Source organism: Marmota monax, unplaced genomic scaffold (assembly GCF_021218885.2).
Source record: "Marmota monax isolate L192 unplaced genomic scaffold, Marmota_monax_Labrador192_F-V1.1 WCK01_AAM20220418_F8-fsc00226, whole genome shotgun sequence".
NCBI lineage: Eukaryota > Metazoa > Chordata > Mammalia > Rodentia > Sciuridae > Marmota > Marmota monax.
Window position 1 is genome coordinate 1,423,432 of NW_026693142.1, and position 16,592 is coordinate 1,440,023.

Consider the following 16,592-nt stretch of genomic DNA (forward strand, 5'->3'; position numbering starts at 1 on the left):
GTTCTGTATATGAGAAATTTTCCAAGCTGAAAGTTTCCAATCTAAGGATGTGGCCACATATCCTAAGAGCCATTGACCTGCCCATTTTCGTTAGGGACCAACATATGTCAGGTGATCGTAATACACATAACGGAGTCACAGAACCTTGGCAGGACCACTCTGTTCAGTCCACTACAGCTGGACATGAGCAGATGACTGTGGGTCTGTCATACCTGTGGCATGTTGCCACTAGCTTAGCCCACCTTTGTTCCTGGGGCAAGTCTTGCTTGGTCATGCAGTGTGATGCTTGTCCTGAGCTGCTGGATTGAATTGTAGTGCTGTGCTGAGGGTTTTCCCATGTGTGTTTACAAGGGATGTGCTTGGAGGTGGTCATGGCTCTGGCACTTTGGTTGGGTACCAGGCTCAGAGTGAAGGGAATGCACATCTTTCTCTTCTGTTTTCTCAGGGAATTGGGGTGAGCTCGGTGGTCTTTCCTCCTTAAATATTTGCTAGAATCCACCTGTGATGCTATCTGGGCCCGAATCTTTCCTATGAAGAACATCGTTAATTCAGCACCGTGACTTCTCAGAGGTCTTTTGGGGCCTTTGTGTGGGAGTGGCTTGGTACCTCCAAGTTTTGTGGAATTCACCTCTCTGCTGAGCTGACTGTGGAGTTGATTCAGAGTTGTTTGTAATGTGTTTTAACTTCTGCAGGGTCCATCCTGGTGGTCCCGCCTTGCTTATGGTGTTTGGTCATTTGTCCTCTGTCCTTTTTTCTTGTCAGCAAAGAGTATTGTTTTGTCAACCTGACAACAACTTGTGAGACCTGAGAAAGAAATGACTTTATTTTTCTGTTCAGTGTGTCATTCTTTTATGCTGTGATTTTTATCATTCTTTTCCACTTAGTTTTTTGTTTTTTCCTTTGTCTTTGTAGTCTCTGGGGTCCAGCTTCTTGTGAGAGCTCAGATTATAGATTTTAGATTTTTTCTTTCCCCTTTCCTGTTTTGGTGCAGCTGCTTTGGTTACATCCACTAAATTTTGCCATATTGTTTTCCTATTAATTCACTCTTATTTCTTGGTCCGGCTTCCCAGAGGTTGGCTCTGTGCATGGTGTCAGTTTTGTTTTTTTTTTTCAGAGTAGAAATTAGAAGTTTATTAAAGGACAGCAGAAAAGACTTCTCCCAGAGGAAGAAGGGGACCCAAGAGGTGGAATCCCATGCTGTCAGTTTTAACAAGAATGCTCTGGAAAATGAAAAATGCTATTCACATATAAAGTACTTTTAAAGTTCAGCAATTTGTCATTTAATTTAATCAGAAATGATTTTAATCACATTAATGAAAGGGACCTTAGTGTCTTAAATTGAAAAGTCTTGCTAAACCCTAACCACTGTCCAGTGAGTGGTCTCCACGCTGGCTCTCTGAGGGCAAGTTTGGCTGGGTTTCAGGTTTGTCCAAAAGGGCCTTGCTGTGAGCCCTGGTTGCAGGCTCCCTGCCCCGGGGGGCCTAGTGGATGGACACTGAACCATGTACTGCCTTGTTGGTTTCAGCAGGGAGGAGAAAGTGATGGATTTTTTCACCCAGAGGGCCAGCCCCAGCGGCTTCCTCAGCCTCCAGAAGTGAGACAACAGCCTGCCCGCAAGGTGACGCTGACCAAGGGCGGCCCTCAGCAGCCCCAGCACCCGCCCATGGGGCCCCACCTGCACCCAGCTGTTCCTCCAGGGATCAAAAGCATCCAGGGCATCCACCCGGCCAAGAAGGTACTGCCTGCTCCCCTTTCTGGGAGGGCCCTTCTCCCTAGATGTGGTTAAGGGAAGACAACAGTGGATGGTTTCTCTGATGTGCGAGTGTCCGACACCCAACAGTCCTGAGATCATTAGCAAGTGGGCCATCGCCTCCTTAGCCCCGTCTTAGAAAAAACGGCACGTTTCACCAAAGCCCTTTCCTCTCCTGACATATTGATGGCACAACTCCAGTAAATTGCCTGCAACCCAGAACTTGGCTGTCGCCCACACCTCTGAAGGACATGCTGAGCAGCGTCTGCGTTGTGCTGTGCAGAAAGAGTGGGGCATGTGCATCTGCACACGGCATCAGCTGTACATAAGCACCCCTAACCACCAGAGAGCCCCAATGTAGAACCAGGGTCTTGTGTTTAGGTTACACGATCACCATTCACTGTACAGGGGCAAAGTGACCCGAGGAAGTGACAGGGCTACATGGCGTTCTCCTGTCCAACCAAGCTCAGTCTGTCCTATAGGAAGCTTAGATGTCCAACAGAGCCCCTTGTTGCTTGGGGAGGCCATCCTGTCACAGCACATGCATGATACTGATGATGTGTCACCCCTCAGCTTCTGAGAGATGCAACCCTCTAGCTTCTGAGTTTGGCTGACCAGAGTCCCTCCTGGAGCAGCAGCCAACATCACCTGTGTTCATGGTGGGCCGCCTGCTGTGGGTCTCTTGTAGAAGGCCAGGGTCTGCTAGGGCACAGTGTTCAGGGTTGTTGTTGTTGTTTTGTATGTGCTGTCTTACGCCTCCTTTATGAGATAGGAGCAGACAGAATCATTCCACTCCTAGCAGAAGACAGATGCACAGACAGATTAAGTGATAAGCTGTGTAATCTTTGAAGGTCATTCAGTCCACATTTTCCTTTCATATGCTGCCCTGCAGGCCCGTGCCCTACCCTACACCCCACCCTCTCCTACCTCTCCTCTCCTCTGAGTGAGGACGTGGTGTCTCTGGCCTTGCTTGGGCGTCCTGTGGGTTGATGGCAGCTGGTGCCTGGTGGCTGGTGTTGGGTGAGCACACCCCGCAGGTTGATGTACTCACAGGCTGCTGGTTTTCCTGCAGCTCTGGTGTGTTTCCCAGTGTGCTTCCAGAACAGTCCCCTGCTCTTCTCCAGAGCTCACTTCCCAGGACTGCCCGCCACCTTCTACACAGGGCTGGGGCACCTGCTTGCCTTCCTTGTTGGACACATTCGTGTCCTTGAGTACAGTTCTGATCTCTACCTGGCTTTCTCTCTTATCCTGTGCTAAGAGGCCATTTTGTCCCTCTGTACCCAAACTCTAGACAGAATTGGGGCGGGACTTTTGGGAAGCCTGGTACTGTTCATTCTGCTCTGCTTCTGTATCCACAACTGTCATGAGCTGGAGGTTGGGCACAGTCTCTACACTTTCCTAACTAGGAGAAAATGCTGAAAATGTCAGCCATCTCCTCTCTTTAAAGGCTCCTTGAACAGTGGTTTGGGGTCCTGGGTGGCTTTAAGAAACAGTGCTTCCTGGGCCCTGCCTTCAAACAATAGGTTGTGTTTGGGGGTCGGGCTCCCAGCCCAGTGTGTATGTGTGTGTAAGTAAAAGCTTTGCAGGTGATTGCAGAACCTGCCTTTTGAGTGTGGGGATGGCACATGTACAGATCTTGAGCAGGTGGTTCAGGTATCTGACTCCGGATGTGTCTTGTGACTGTCAGGTGGGTTTAAGCCAGTCACAGCAAGAACCATGGAAGCCATGGAAGTGGTGGGGTAGTTGTTAGCTGCCCGATTCTGACTGCGGGGGCTGCACCTCAGAACAGCACAGAAGTGCTCAGAGACCTAGGCTCACAGAAAACCCTGGAGAGTCCTGCAGCACGCCCAGTTACTCGCCCTTTTACCTCTCAGTAGCTATGGGAATGCACACACTGAAAGTCAGAATGCGTTTTCTTTGTTGTTGCCAGGCAATCATGCACGGACGAGGCCGAGGTGTGGCAGGTCCCCTGGGCCGGGGACGCCTGATGCCAAACAAGCAGAACCTGCGGGTGGTGGAGTGTAAGCCACAACCCTGTGTGGTGTCCGTGGAGGGGCTGTCCTCATCTACCACCGATGTCCAGCTGAAGAGCCTTTTGATGTCCGTGGGGCCCATTCAGGTGGGTTGCCTGCGGGTAGTGTTGGTGCCAGAGCCTGTCGTCTCCTAGACAAAACCCCGTCTAGATGCAACAGGGTGCCCATTGTATGGGTTGCATTGTGTTAAAATTGTACTTGAGAAGAAAGGTAAATGGCTGCTGATTGCAGAACTTGAGCTTCTTAGCTCATAGCTAAGAATCTGAATATTGCAGGCTTGAATATTCAGATTCTTAGCTATAAGTTTTAAGAAATGAATACGGCAGCTGGAAACAGACTATCCGTGGAAACCCTTGTGCCGAAGTCCACGCCCGTGTGGGTTTATGCTGTCAAGTCACTTGCTTTATTGGTAGTAATTGTTTAAATTAGTAGCCTTTTTAATTTCCTGAAACAGTCTCACACGTTAACAGCTGTGAAGTACAGTTTTACAAACATGACAGTAACTTGGGCTGTATTTTCATTTCTTAATTTTAAAACTGTCTATGTCTAATGTTTAAAAAAAATCTCTGCTGAGCAGACTGCAAATGAAAAGGTTGAATATGAAATGAAGAGAATTCCACGTCTATTATTTTCCTAGGAAACCCCTATTTTCTGCAGTGTCTGAACCCTACAGGTGGCCAAGTGAAAAGACCACCTGGCCTTCAGTCCTGTTCCTGGCCTCTGCTGCTTATAGGGCCAGTCGCCGCCTTCCCCTGCACATTCTGCACCCCACGCAAACTAAGAGACAACTAGTGGAAGTTTTAGGACACTTAGTAAATGTTAGATTTCTGTGTAGTGCAAAGTGTTTTCTTTTATCTTACATAGTCTCTTTCTCCTGGGTGAATTTGGAAACATTCTCAAACTGGGGCTGGTACAGGTAATTAATTTATGATGTTTCAGATCTCCATCTGCTGTTGAGAGTCCTAAACACCAGGAATAGATAAAAGCCTTCTAAAACTGGGCCTGTTATTGAGGCAGTTACAGCGCCCTTTGTTGTGGGACTCCTGGAGAGGTAGTTAGGCTTCGTGTTTATTTGTGTTACTGTAAAGTTACTCTTGCATGCCACTCTAGAGAGCAGGTTTCCTAGTGGCGCAGTCAGGAATGCCTTGTCAGACATCAGAGGCATAAAGCTTGTGTTCAGGGCTGGGCAGTTTCTACACAGTTGATCATTATATGAATTTAGATGTATTAAAATGTGGTTGGGGGCTGGAGATATAGTTCAGTTGGTAGAGTGCTTGCCCTATATGCACAAGGCCCTGGGTTCCATCCCCAGCACCACATATACACACACACAAAATTGTTTTTTGTTGTGTTTTTTTGTTTGCCCAAGGGTACTTTACCCCTAAGCTGTATCTCCAGCCCTTTTTCTTATTTTGAGACATGGTGTTGCTAAGTTGCAATCCTCTTGCCTCAGTCTCCTGAGTTGCAGGGATTATAGGGGTACACCACTGTGCCTTAAAAGTGCTTATCCTAATCTGAGACTCAAAACAAGTGATCCAGCTGCCAAGATCCGCGTCTGAAGAGCAGGTACCGTTTGCTTCTTATGGCGTTGAGTGAGGTTCAAAAGCCACGCTGTGAAAATGAGCAGGGAGCCGTGAACCATCTAGCCTCTATCTTACCTGTCTTACAAATCGAATTTTTAATTTTGTACTTTGGGATTGTAGCTCTGAATGGCCTTTGTTGCTCTGCTTGCCACTTTTATTTTTTAAACCAGTTCTATAAAGATTAGAAGTCATCGGGTCAAGTATAATGGGCGCCCCTTAGAATTCCAGCAAAACCAGTGCTGTGGTTGATTGGTGACCTGTTCTGATTAAGAGAGGAACATCTGAAAACAAGGTGGAAGTTCCTGGGCTCCCAAACCCTTGCCACACTGCCATCTAATGTGTGCTACCCCGAAAACCCTGAGGACCCCTGGTCAAGCCCTTGGGCAGGACCTTTCCTCCCACGGTGAAAGCCGAGTGTCCTGTTCCTCCCAATCTTAGGCCAGGAGAGTGGTTTTGAGAGGGAGTTTATAGATTTTTAAGTATGACTCTTATAAAGTTCTGTTTCTTGATTTACAAAAAAACTGATAAACGTCTGCCAGCCCTTGATGGTCCTCTGAGTATAGGTGTAAAGAGACCTCATCACCTTGGCGATGATTTATGTGCACTTTCTGAAAGGAGGTTGCTGACTCAGCTTCAGCACGGCCTTCCTGGTTTGAGGCAGAAACACATCTTCCTCTGTGTGCTTTCCATAGATATTTTTCTAATCCCAAAGGTTCCAGAATGAAGCGCCTGTCTCTGTGCTTTGAGACGTGGCTCCACCTGGTGTTCACTTGCTTAATGACGAGCAGTGGTGTTGCCCTGGAAGGACCATCCCTCTTTGGGCTGTTGGTCATAGTGAATTCTGGTGGCTGCTTTAACTGTGCTTTATAAACCTGGGGGCCTGAGAACTTTCCTCAGCATGGCAGTGATGTGGCAGCCACTGCTACTCTTGGAGTGGTATTTTACTCCCTCGGCTATGTTTATGAGCAAGGAAGAATGGCAGAAGTGTTGACATGACATGGCAGCCAAAAGATAGGAGTGGGTAAGGATCAGTGTGCGTCAGAAGCTTGAAAAGCATGTGGCAGTAGTCACTGACCGCAGGGCTGAATCAGGGTTCTACCTGAGAGAGGAGGGGTGGAGGGAATGCCTTACTCCAGGGGAGAGGCGGGGCAGGTTTATGTTCATTAACCCTTAGGACCACGAAGTGAGTTCCTTTTAACTAATGAGGTCCTTTGTTGAAACACATTTATTTCTCTGTTTGTTGGGTTTTGCCTAAAATCATGTTACACAGAAAAGTGAATTTTTTACCATATGATCAATGAAACTCTATGGTGTGAAAACCAGAAAGTAGCTTCCTCAGTAAAGCAGAGAGTTGGTGTTGACTCAGCGCGTGCGTTTCACTCTTCTCTGCTGTGCTTCTCAGCGGAGTCAGCAGGACAAGGTGCTGCACGTGAGCCACTGTGTCTTGAAGGCTCTTCCGTTCCCCACATGTCACCTACCCCTTTCTTCAGCAGTCTGCGGCAGCCCCTCAGAATGCAGCCAGCTAGGTCAGCAAGAGTGTGTGCTTTGTAGTGAGGCTTGGATGTAGATCCCATCATTGCCGCTTCTTGGTGTGCAGCTTTGGGGTACGCTACTTCACCTTGTGGGCCATGTTTACTCAGTCTTTAAAATGGAGATGGCTTCCCGGCTCTCACTTCGTGGGGGTGGAGTGAGAGTGCAGGAGTGCCAGCATGCGCGTGGCCCTCACGGAGCGTGGGTGCTGCAGGAGTGTTTCCTTGGCCTGTGACCCAGCTTCATACATGGGAACTTCAGTTTGCTCAGTGACAAACTAGAGGGGACTGCCAACTGTAGGCCGTGGAGTCTCCCCACTAAGCAGCAGTTTCCTTTGGTGTGTGGGTGCTGTTCTTAGGATTGATGAGGGCCCTCACTGAGTCACCTGACAGGAAGGGAAGGGGAAGTGCCTCTGTCCGTGGATACTTGCTCCCGGTCTCGGCAGTGTTCAGTAACTGGAGGGCTGAACACCAGACATGGAGGGTGGAAGCATTACTTGCAGGAGTAGATTATCTGGAGAGGTCACAGCATTGGTAGGGAGCGAACGAGGCCAGTCCACCTATGTGCATGATGCGAGCGTCCACTGGACTCCAATTTTGTATTGCAGCTCCCATTGTGCAGGTGTCTGGTTTTACATTATTATCATGTGATGTTTAATGTTTGTTTTCTTCCTCTAGAGTTTACAGATGCTTCCCCAGCAGCGGAAAGCCATAGCGAAGTTCAAGGAGCCAGCCCACGCGCTAGCATTTCAGCAGAAGTTCCACAGGTAGTCTGAGTGCTGCGGGGAGAGGGGTTGCAGGGAGGGTGCCTCTTCCTGTGGTGTGCAGTGTGTGCTGCCTGTGGCTATAGCGTGGCCAGAGATGCAGGCTGGGAACAGACAGCACCTCGCCTCCTAAGACTGTGTGTCCTTTTGTCTTGCAGAGGGTGCCCTTGTTCATTCTTAGATCTTTTCTGGAAACCTGTATTTTCATAGAGGTTTTTTCTAATTGGGAGCCACTGCTGCTCTTCACTTTTCCACCTGGGTGAGTTGACTGTGCAGTGTAGGCTTGCTGCTGACTGTCTTTTTACATTTCTACAGGCACATGATAGATCTGTCCCACATCAATGTGGCCCTGATTGTGGAGTGACTGCTCCTGGGAGAGCCTGCCCTCAACGCTGCACACACACTGGAGTTTCTTCAGGGAGGCTGCCAGCCAGCGCAGGAGTCCCAGGGCCTAGGTCTCTCCGGTGTGCAGTCTGCTAACTGTTGTCCGGAGCACCAACCAGCCCCAGGATGATTCCTGAAGAGCTGAACTGAGGGGACATGGCGAGTGGAGTTTGGTGTTAGATAGCTTCAAATTCTGTTGTCCATAAGAACTCCGGTTCTCGTTTTCTTTTGTTTCCAAGTGCTTTCGATGCATGTAGACCTGGTTCTTCGTGATCCTACTGTGTGATCGGTCACAGTGACTTAGATTCAGGAAAGAACTTTACCATACGTCACAGATCCTAAGTATTCTTCACAGCAGAGAACATTTGATAATGGTTGCACCTATCTTCAGTGCAGGCTAGACAGGCACGCTCTCAGCCACGCCCTCTGGCGGGCGGCACCTTGGGCCCTCAGGCCCTGGTGAGAGTAGGTTAAAATGTGGGTGCCTATTGATGGGCACGTGCACATCGTGGGGAGCAGGGTGTGAGCGGGAGGTTGGGATTAGTGCTAATGGGAGTGACAATTCTGCTTCTTGTAAATATCTCGAAAGTGCCAGCTGCACGTTCCTGGTTCCTAGGTGAGCTCCCTGCCTGTTCACACTTTCCCAGACGAGGTGCAGTACTGGCCAGGTACCAGGTGCCCCGTGGCCCAGCAGGGGGCAGGTCCTGTGACCCTCAGACCACCCTCTGGCCTAGCTTTGGCCTGCGAGGTTGAGTCACTGTGGAGGGGTGGTAAGGCTCATGTGGGTATTCCTCCTTCTGAATGCAGCCCCGGGTGGCACATCCATCTCCCTGGCTAGGTGACATGCGCTATCATTGCTTTGATTGCTTTTTGTTTTGTAGCTTCTTTGAGCAGGGGTGCCGTAGTCCTTCAGGGACCCAAGAGTTTCCTCTGCTTGCTGTTCTCCATGGCGCGTGGCGTGAGGGATGGCTGTCTCACAGTCCGCGCCCCTTGAGATGAAGTGTGTCTATTGTTTCCTAGTTTTCTGATAGGCTCCTAGGTGAGACTTGCTCTCCAAAGCAGCCTCTAGAAGAGTCCCTGCTGGGCACACTGAGAAGTGCCTTACTGGGCTTCTGCCCTACTGGCTTCTGCCCATGAGAGTGTCACTGTTTGGTACATGGTCCAAACTTTGCGCACAGGTGACACCAGTGCACACTCAGACTTTTAAGCTGTGTTTTATACCTGTGATTTCATGTCACACTTATTGGTGGAGTTGAGGGAAATAGAAGCCCATTGTCACTCACTGCCTCTGCTTAACCCAGTGAGGACCAGCCTGAGCCTTGACGCTCTTTGGAGCTGCCTTGTAGGAGCTAAGGGGAAGGGACGCGGAACTTGCAGCAGCTGGTTTATACAGTTGAAGTTTTAAGTTACATTTTCAAATTAAATTTCTAGTTAAGAACTGGAGAAGTTATTCCAGGCCCTGTGAGTCTTTCCTTAGCATTAATTCTAAGATGACATCTTGTGCCTAGGAGGAACCCTGGGAAGTGCGGGTGGTTGTTTGGGTTCCAGGAAACTGCGTCACTCGGGTCATCCTAGAGAACCTCTCAGCTGTGGTGCCAACTCTGTCCAGAAGTCCAGTGGCTTGGTGGGTGGACTGTCACCAGCCCCGCCATGCCCACAGCAGGGTCTGCACACCAGTTCATTTGAGTACCATCAGCTGGTTGGCACGCTGTCACTGCCATTCAGTGTTCAGTTAGACAGGGGTGTTCGTATATGTAGGAATGCAGTTTATCTGGCCCAGTCCACAGAGAACTGTGTTGGAGTGATGAGTTTGGTAGCCTGTAAGATCCAGTTAAGAGAGATCCAGAGTATTCAGGACCCGTTGGGCCCTTGGAAACCTTATTTTATCACCAAGGACTTAGGATGCAATAATATGAGTTTAACAGATTTTTATCACTTTCTCAAATAGTCTGAGTTCTGTGCTTTTAAAACCCCATCTGCATGTTCTGCAAAGCAGGCATGGGAACTTTGAAGTTAGAGTTAACAGAACAAGTCCTATTTGGGCACCACCGTCACAGACAGGCCTCAGGACCACCCCACGGTCTGCTTGTGGCCTTGTCTGAGTGTGATACGGGTACCCGGGAGCACGTGTGTGTCCATAACTGTCTGCACACACGAGCAGGCTTTCTCTTCCTGCAGTGTCCTAAGAGACTATTAGTCAGCCAGGACTGCACAAAGCCCCCATTAGAACAGCCAGGCACAGGCCAGCCGCTCCACGCACGCCGCTGAGAGTGGACTCTCAGTATCAGGCAGGCCAGTGCTGCAGGCTAGTTTCCTTGAAGGAAACCACAGAAGAGGAAAGAAGCAGAATTAGAGAGTACTGTTGTTCCATTTTCGGTGCACTTCTGGCAGCAAAGTCAAACCATGCACCTGAACCCTTGTGGAAGATCTGCTGCAACCATTATCTTTGTTCTTTCTTTATCATGCATTTAAAATGAGATGCAAAAGCATTAGCATACTATGTAAATATGGACCTTTTAAAATTAAAACATTGTTGGAAATGCTTTCCACTCAGCATCATCTTAGCTATTTGTTAGTTCTTTTGTGTTGTCTTATCAGAGTTTAATGGAGACACTTCATTTTGTGATGTGTTTGTGTGTACATTCGATTTTTATAAAGATGGTAGTAAGTCAATACATTTATCCTCATCTGTGTATTATTTGTTCACAAGCTCAAGAAGCTGAAGGGCAGTAAATACCAGTCTATCTCAGGAGGTGAACCCATAGGCGGTGGAGTGGAGCCAAACCACTTCTTTCCTTTTGCGTTGTTTATTTTGTGCTGTAATGTAAGTTCACTTAGCTTGCTTCCGGAACTTAACCTTGCATTGCCCTTGGCCTGGCCACATTTGTTAAATTCTTATACTGGTGGTATTCTTGAGGATGAATCTCTTCTTTCCAAAAGCCATTTTGAGGAGTCCCTGTCCTGGACAGTCAGCTTCCCATGCAGGTCTGCGCCACGCCCGATGGAAGAGTGGAGGGGTGGGGTGGGAAGCGGTTTCCCCAGCACCCGCTTTAACTTGGGTAGGTCCCAGTGTGATGTGCAAAGGTCCCGCACCAGCAGTTGCACCAGCAGCCGCACCAGCAGTTGGAGCTTGCTTCGCAGCATTCCTGAGTTGTGGTGAGCCCAGGTTCTGCACCCAGGGGCCTCTTTTCCAAACAGCATTCTGCCTGACCTTGCAGACAGAAGGCTTTGCTGCTTTAGGAGGCGGGCAAAGGAGTTAGGAGGGTCGGGGAGGAAGGAAGGGATAGGTGGTGGGAGGGTGGGCAGAGCCTGTAGAGGGGAGGAGCCGCCCTCAGTGTGGACCACAGGGCCCCTCAGCCTCTGGCCAAGGCTGGCTCTTCCTCAGGACTGGCGACACAGACTAGGAGAAGGCCTTCTCTATGGACTGGTTTTAAGAAGCTGTCACTTTTTTTCTTTTACCTTTTGTTTTGTGTGTCGTTGTTTTGCTTCCTGTTTCCTTGTGGTGTGTCAGGAAGGTAAGCTCCATGTGTTCCAAGACCACTGGACTGATTGTGATCGAGGATAGGGTGTAGTCCAGGGAGGTCTGCGTAGTGGCTGAATGTTGTTCTGGATTGTCCTTGGGTTCTTGGTGGCCTTCCTTTGTCCTCGTTGGAGAAAATGCCCCATGGTCAACAAGCACGCCACAGTGCCACATCTGCGGACCCAGCTGGGCAGCTCTGGCCTTGCTGCTTTGGTGTAAAACCTTCTGGGGGATCAGTTTTTTATTTTCCTTCCTTTTGTAGAGCCCAGTGTTGGCTTCACGTTCTCATTTTTAGACCAAATTTGGCCCCTTCATTAAGCTGCAGCCCACCTCCCTGCTTTTATTTGGAGTGGGAGGGAGAGGGTGAAAGAGAATGCAGACGCTCCTGCAGGCCCTCTGAGAAATGGTATGTGAGGTATTGCACAGGGAGTCAGCAGTGGGGGTGCAGGACAGAGGGACCAAGACCCCTTCTCCATGAGGAAGGGAGCCACGAGAAGCTTCTCTCAGTGATGGGAAAGCTTTGGATACTTCACTGTAGTTAATGAGCTTATCAATTGATGTTTTCATCTATTTTAAAGTTTGTGAATGAAGTATTACTTTGACATTTTTAATATGAATTCTCCAAAGGCAATTAGCCTTGATTTAATATTAAATCCTAAGGATTTTATGTAAGGTTTTTTGCAACCTGTTTAGTTTTTATCATTTAAAATACCTAACTTCTTAGGTACATGAACCACGGTTTTGAGTACTAGAACCAGAGCAAACCCATGATTCATATTGGATCCCAGGTATAGCTCCTCCCGGTGGTGTGCGGCCGGGAGGGGTCGTCAGTTTGCACACTGCGACCTGCCTTTCCCAGGACTGTTCGCACGGCTCTCCCCAGCATGCTCTGGAGGGAGTCTTACAGGCTTCTCCATGGCAGGTAGCACAGGCACTTGAAGTGAGAACTTTCTGGAACACCCATCCCTTTCCTTTCCCTTCTAACCAACCAAAACATAAGGAGATCTTTGTGTCAGTGTTTTGCTTGTTGTCATTTCACTAATTTTAAAAGGTTTGTAGAAAAATGCAGTCCTTGAAAGAAGCTCCGTCCCACAGGATGGGTGCACAGGCAGGCTCTGTGGTCGATGCGTTCTGTGTGTGACAATTCAGTGTGCTCCAGAAAACAGGCCTCAACCTTCTTTACGTAATTTTATCCTAAACTACCTTTTGTTTTAAGGGCACACATGGTAGAAGCCGGTTTTTAAAGGACTGTTTAAAGATTTTGCCTCTGCGATGTTTCCTTGGAATACGTAACAAGTGCACCTGGCACATGTGGACGGTGTCCGCCCAAGAGCGAGTAACCTCTTTGTTTTTATAACTCAGCTTTGGTCTTCACAGGCATGGGATCCAGAGCGCTTTTCCTCATGAGGATTTTAACTTTAGGCTTTAATTCCACTGTTTTCATTTTTAGGTGCAGCAATGGCAAAGCACAGTCTGATTTCTTTCCTCTCTTGAGCTGGCCCTCTGCCTGTCGGCCATGTCTGTTCTATGCTGTTCTCTGATGGGTGGCCTCCTGCCTGGGCCCAGGCCCCTCCTCATGTGTCTGCTCCTCGTTCCTGGCTGAGCCCATCCCCATCTCATGCCAATCACTCCCTTCCCATCTGAGATTTGTCACTGCTTCTACCTTCCCGTCTCCCGGTGGCCACGCTCTCCTCCCTTCACCACCCCCTCCACCTCCACTGGCTTCCACACTCTTGCCCAGGCCACATACCTGCTCCTCTCTCCAGCGCAAACACTCAGGATTCCGCTCTGGCTGGCAGGAGGGGCCTGTTTCAATGTGATTTTTCTCTAAACCTTTGCTTTGACAGGTCTCTTCTTGTGATTTATTCCTCCAGGTCTTTGATTGGAGAGAATAACATTCGATTCTGTTATTTTGCAGTTTGGCTCTCTGTAGGCGTGTGTGGCGACCACAGATGCAGCACCACAGCGTGCATTAGCCATGTCACTAACCACCCCTTTGTCTCACCCTCTACCTTGCAGGCCCCTGGCATGGGTCAGTGTTAGTGGTAGCGCGCCTCACGTTCACGTGGAAGCGATGGGCCGTGTGGCCGTTGTTACTGCCCCTGTGACTGTGGCCCTCCTGACGTAATGTGTGCGCCTCCCGCTGTGTCGGTGCAGCTCGCAGGTGGAGTGTGGAGCTGTGTGTTGGGAGCGCAGTGACCGTTGAGACGCCAGGAGATGGCTGGCTTGCTTGCCGGGTTCGATTCATTCCGTGTTTCCTAATGCACTTCGTCCACTTCCGTGGGAGGTGATGGGGCTGTTTTTCCCCATTTTCACTTTGCGTTAACCACTGTGGGAACTTTTTCAGGAGTATGTGTGAAGAATAGTAGTGATTTAGGTGAAAAGAAAATGTATTGTTGTACCCTGTGTGTGGGTTCATGCTGGGAGATGTTGGACTGTATTGTAATCTGAAAGGCCTGTCAATAAAACCTGCGTTTCCACTCTGGCTCTGTTGCCTCCTCATTGTCTCGGTCGTACCCTTGTGCACTGCTGATCCCCCATGAGAGGACCAGGCTGGTGCCCCCCCCCCCGCCTCCCCGCCTCCCCCAGTGCACCCTGAGGCTTTGAGGCAGGCATTTGGGGAGCAGGGAACTCAAGGTGACCACTCATCTTGTCAGCACTGCACGCACTGCCCGACTCTCAGATGACTGGCCAGCCTCAAGTGTGTTCCATTTTGTTGGGGAGACAGTTAGAGCCTCTTTACACTTTTCAAAGCATTCGCAAATGATTTTTACAATTCTTTCAAAAGAAATTCATGTTCCGGGGCTGGGGCTGGGACTCAGTGTTAGAGAGCTCACCTCATATGTGGAAGGCACTGGGTTCTATCCTCAGCACCACATAAAAACAAAATAAAGGTATTATGTCTATCTACAACTAAAAAAATTAAAAAAGAACTTCATGTTGAGAGCCACAGCCAAAGGGGCCCCAGCAAACTTCCACCTGCCAGCAAACTTCCAGCTGCTGGCTGATGATTGGCTCACAGCGGCCCCAGCAACATCTAGCTGATTGGCTCCTCAGCCCCAGCAACATCTAGCTGATTGGCTCCTCTGCGGTGATGCTCATTGGGCTGTTTCCCTGCCCTTTCAGACCACGGAGCTGCTCGTTGGGGGACTTTTTTGGCTCCGCCCACGTGACCCAGCCAATCGGCCTCAAGAGCAGGAGGATTGTGGGAGGTGGGGAGAAGCTTGTGTGGGAGAGAGAGGCTTGTGGAAAGCCGGTGGTGGCAGTTGAGGCTCTGAGGGTTTTTCCTGAGAGGCTGTTTTGTTTGGCGTGTGTGGTTCTAAAAATAAAGTTAGTTTCTTTTGACAAGTGGCTCCTGATTGTGCCCAGCCAGACTGCGGCACATGTTCTAACACTATAATGAAAAAGACTGAAAATAGAGACACCCAGTCACCTATAGCGTCCTGTGGCGTCTGCCGATCCTGCTCCAGCCACTCTCCAAAAGTAGTATTCAGTGTAGCCATCCTGGGAAGATGAAGGAACCAGTGTGCTGCGTTCTGGGACACCGCTGTGAGCTGCTGTTTTCAGTAGAGGGTGCGGGGAGTGTAGGTTGTCCAGCAGACCTGGACACTGATGGTTATGTCAGAAAGTCAGATGGGCTTTGTTAGTGATAAGAAAGTCACTGCTGCCTGGTACCAGAGGGTGGTTTGGGCTCTTGTCACCAGGTATTTGTTTTTCCTGGAATCCAAGGTGAATACCCAAGAAAATGACTTAAGGCCAAGATAGACGGGCAAGATGGCATTAGTTGCTTCAAGTTTAGGGTAGTGGCTAGAGACCACTACCTGCAGGAGCTACTCTAATGGTCTGGAACAGGATATTGCAAAAGCTGGCAGTGGTCAGTTCGTTGATTATGATGTCCCTGCAAACCCTGGAAGATGCCTTACTCTTAATCTTGGTCCTTCCACATTGGAGTGGGAGAATGAATGGCTGTCCCAAGGCTGAAGGTCATTATCTCTGCAAAGTGATGGCGACATGCCAAGTGTTTACTCCGCCTTTAGTTGCCTATTGCACAGGTGCAGGCCCAAATGAAGAGTCAGGGCTTTTGTCAATAGAACAATTCCTGGAGAGGGAGACTTCAAATGGGGTCTTTGGCTTAGTGACACAAAAGAATTTTAGCATGTGCCTGTCAGGTTTATTTAGGAAATTGGGTATACATTCAAGAGGGGGATACAGGCCATCTCAAGAAAGAACCACCTCTAGGTTCCCCTCCCTGCTGGCATTGCCACCCTGGAGACCAGCGTTTAATACATGGGTACACATTCAAGGGAGAAGGCAGACCATTTCTATTTCCTTGGTCTGGGGTGTTAACATCATAGAGGGGTAGCAGTTAGGGCTACAGGTGGAGTCAGGGCACCCGACAAAGGTACACCATCTCACTCGTTGGCCCTGCACTTGCCCACATCATGTTAATTTTAGTGGGCAGGGACATGGGACAAAGATATGGCCTGGGTGGTTTGTGAATGCTGGTTTTTCATTTCAAAAGTTCACAGATGTTTCCTACATTCTAGCAGTTCGTGGGTACTTATCTTCTTTCTCTATATCTCCAAATTCCTATCTCACTCTTCGCAAAAGTGGCCTCTGAACCTCCAGTGCACTGGACTCAGTTGCCAGTGGAGTCTTGTGTTGGCTTTCTGTTACTACAGGTACCTGAGAAAATCTCTGCGCACAGAGAAGGTTTCTTTTGACTCACAGCTTTGGAGGTTTAGTCCATAACTGATTGTCCCTGGTTTCTTTGACCTGTGGCGAGGCAGCTCATCATGGGGGAAGTGTGCATTGGAGTGAAACTGCTCATCTCATGTCCAGGAAGCAGAAAAGTGAGTAGGAGACTGGGGTTCCACAATTCCCCTTGAGGGCACACCCCCAGTGACCTCAGGACCTCCCACTAGGCCTTTTTAAATCAGCTTTTTGCATGTTGTGACCAAAATAACTGACCAGAACAACATAGAGGAGGAGGTTTACTTGAGGTTCATGGTTTCCGAGGTCTCAGTTC

At 49.1% G+C, this 16,592-nt stretch overlaps 1 protein-coding gene across 5 annotated transcripts in view; it reads left to right on the forward strand.

Moving 5' to 3' along the window:
- Positions 1-14,048, forward strand: part of Rbm33 (RNA binding motif protein 33) — a 98,620-nt gene extending 84,572 nt beyond the window's left edge. For 3 of the 5 annotated variants that reach the window (XM_046455134.2, XM_046455136.2, XM_046455135.2), the window contains 4 exons: positions 1,526-1,735; positions 3,681-3,869; positions 7,574-7,662; positions 7,975-14,048. In XM_046455134.2, the coding sequence (XP_046311090.1) occupies positions 1,526-1,735; positions 3,681-3,869; positions 7,574-7,662; positions 7,975-8,023 (537 nt within the window). In that variant the 3' untranslated portion in view covers positions 8,024-14,048. The remainder of the gene's footprint in view (positions 1-1,525; positions 1,736-3,680; positions 3,870-7,573; positions 7,663-7,974) is intronic. The other 2 variants (XM_058582857.1, XM_046455137.2) reach the window with 1 other exon arrangement.
- The last annotated feature ends 2,544 nt before the right edge of the window (positions 14,049-16,592 follow it).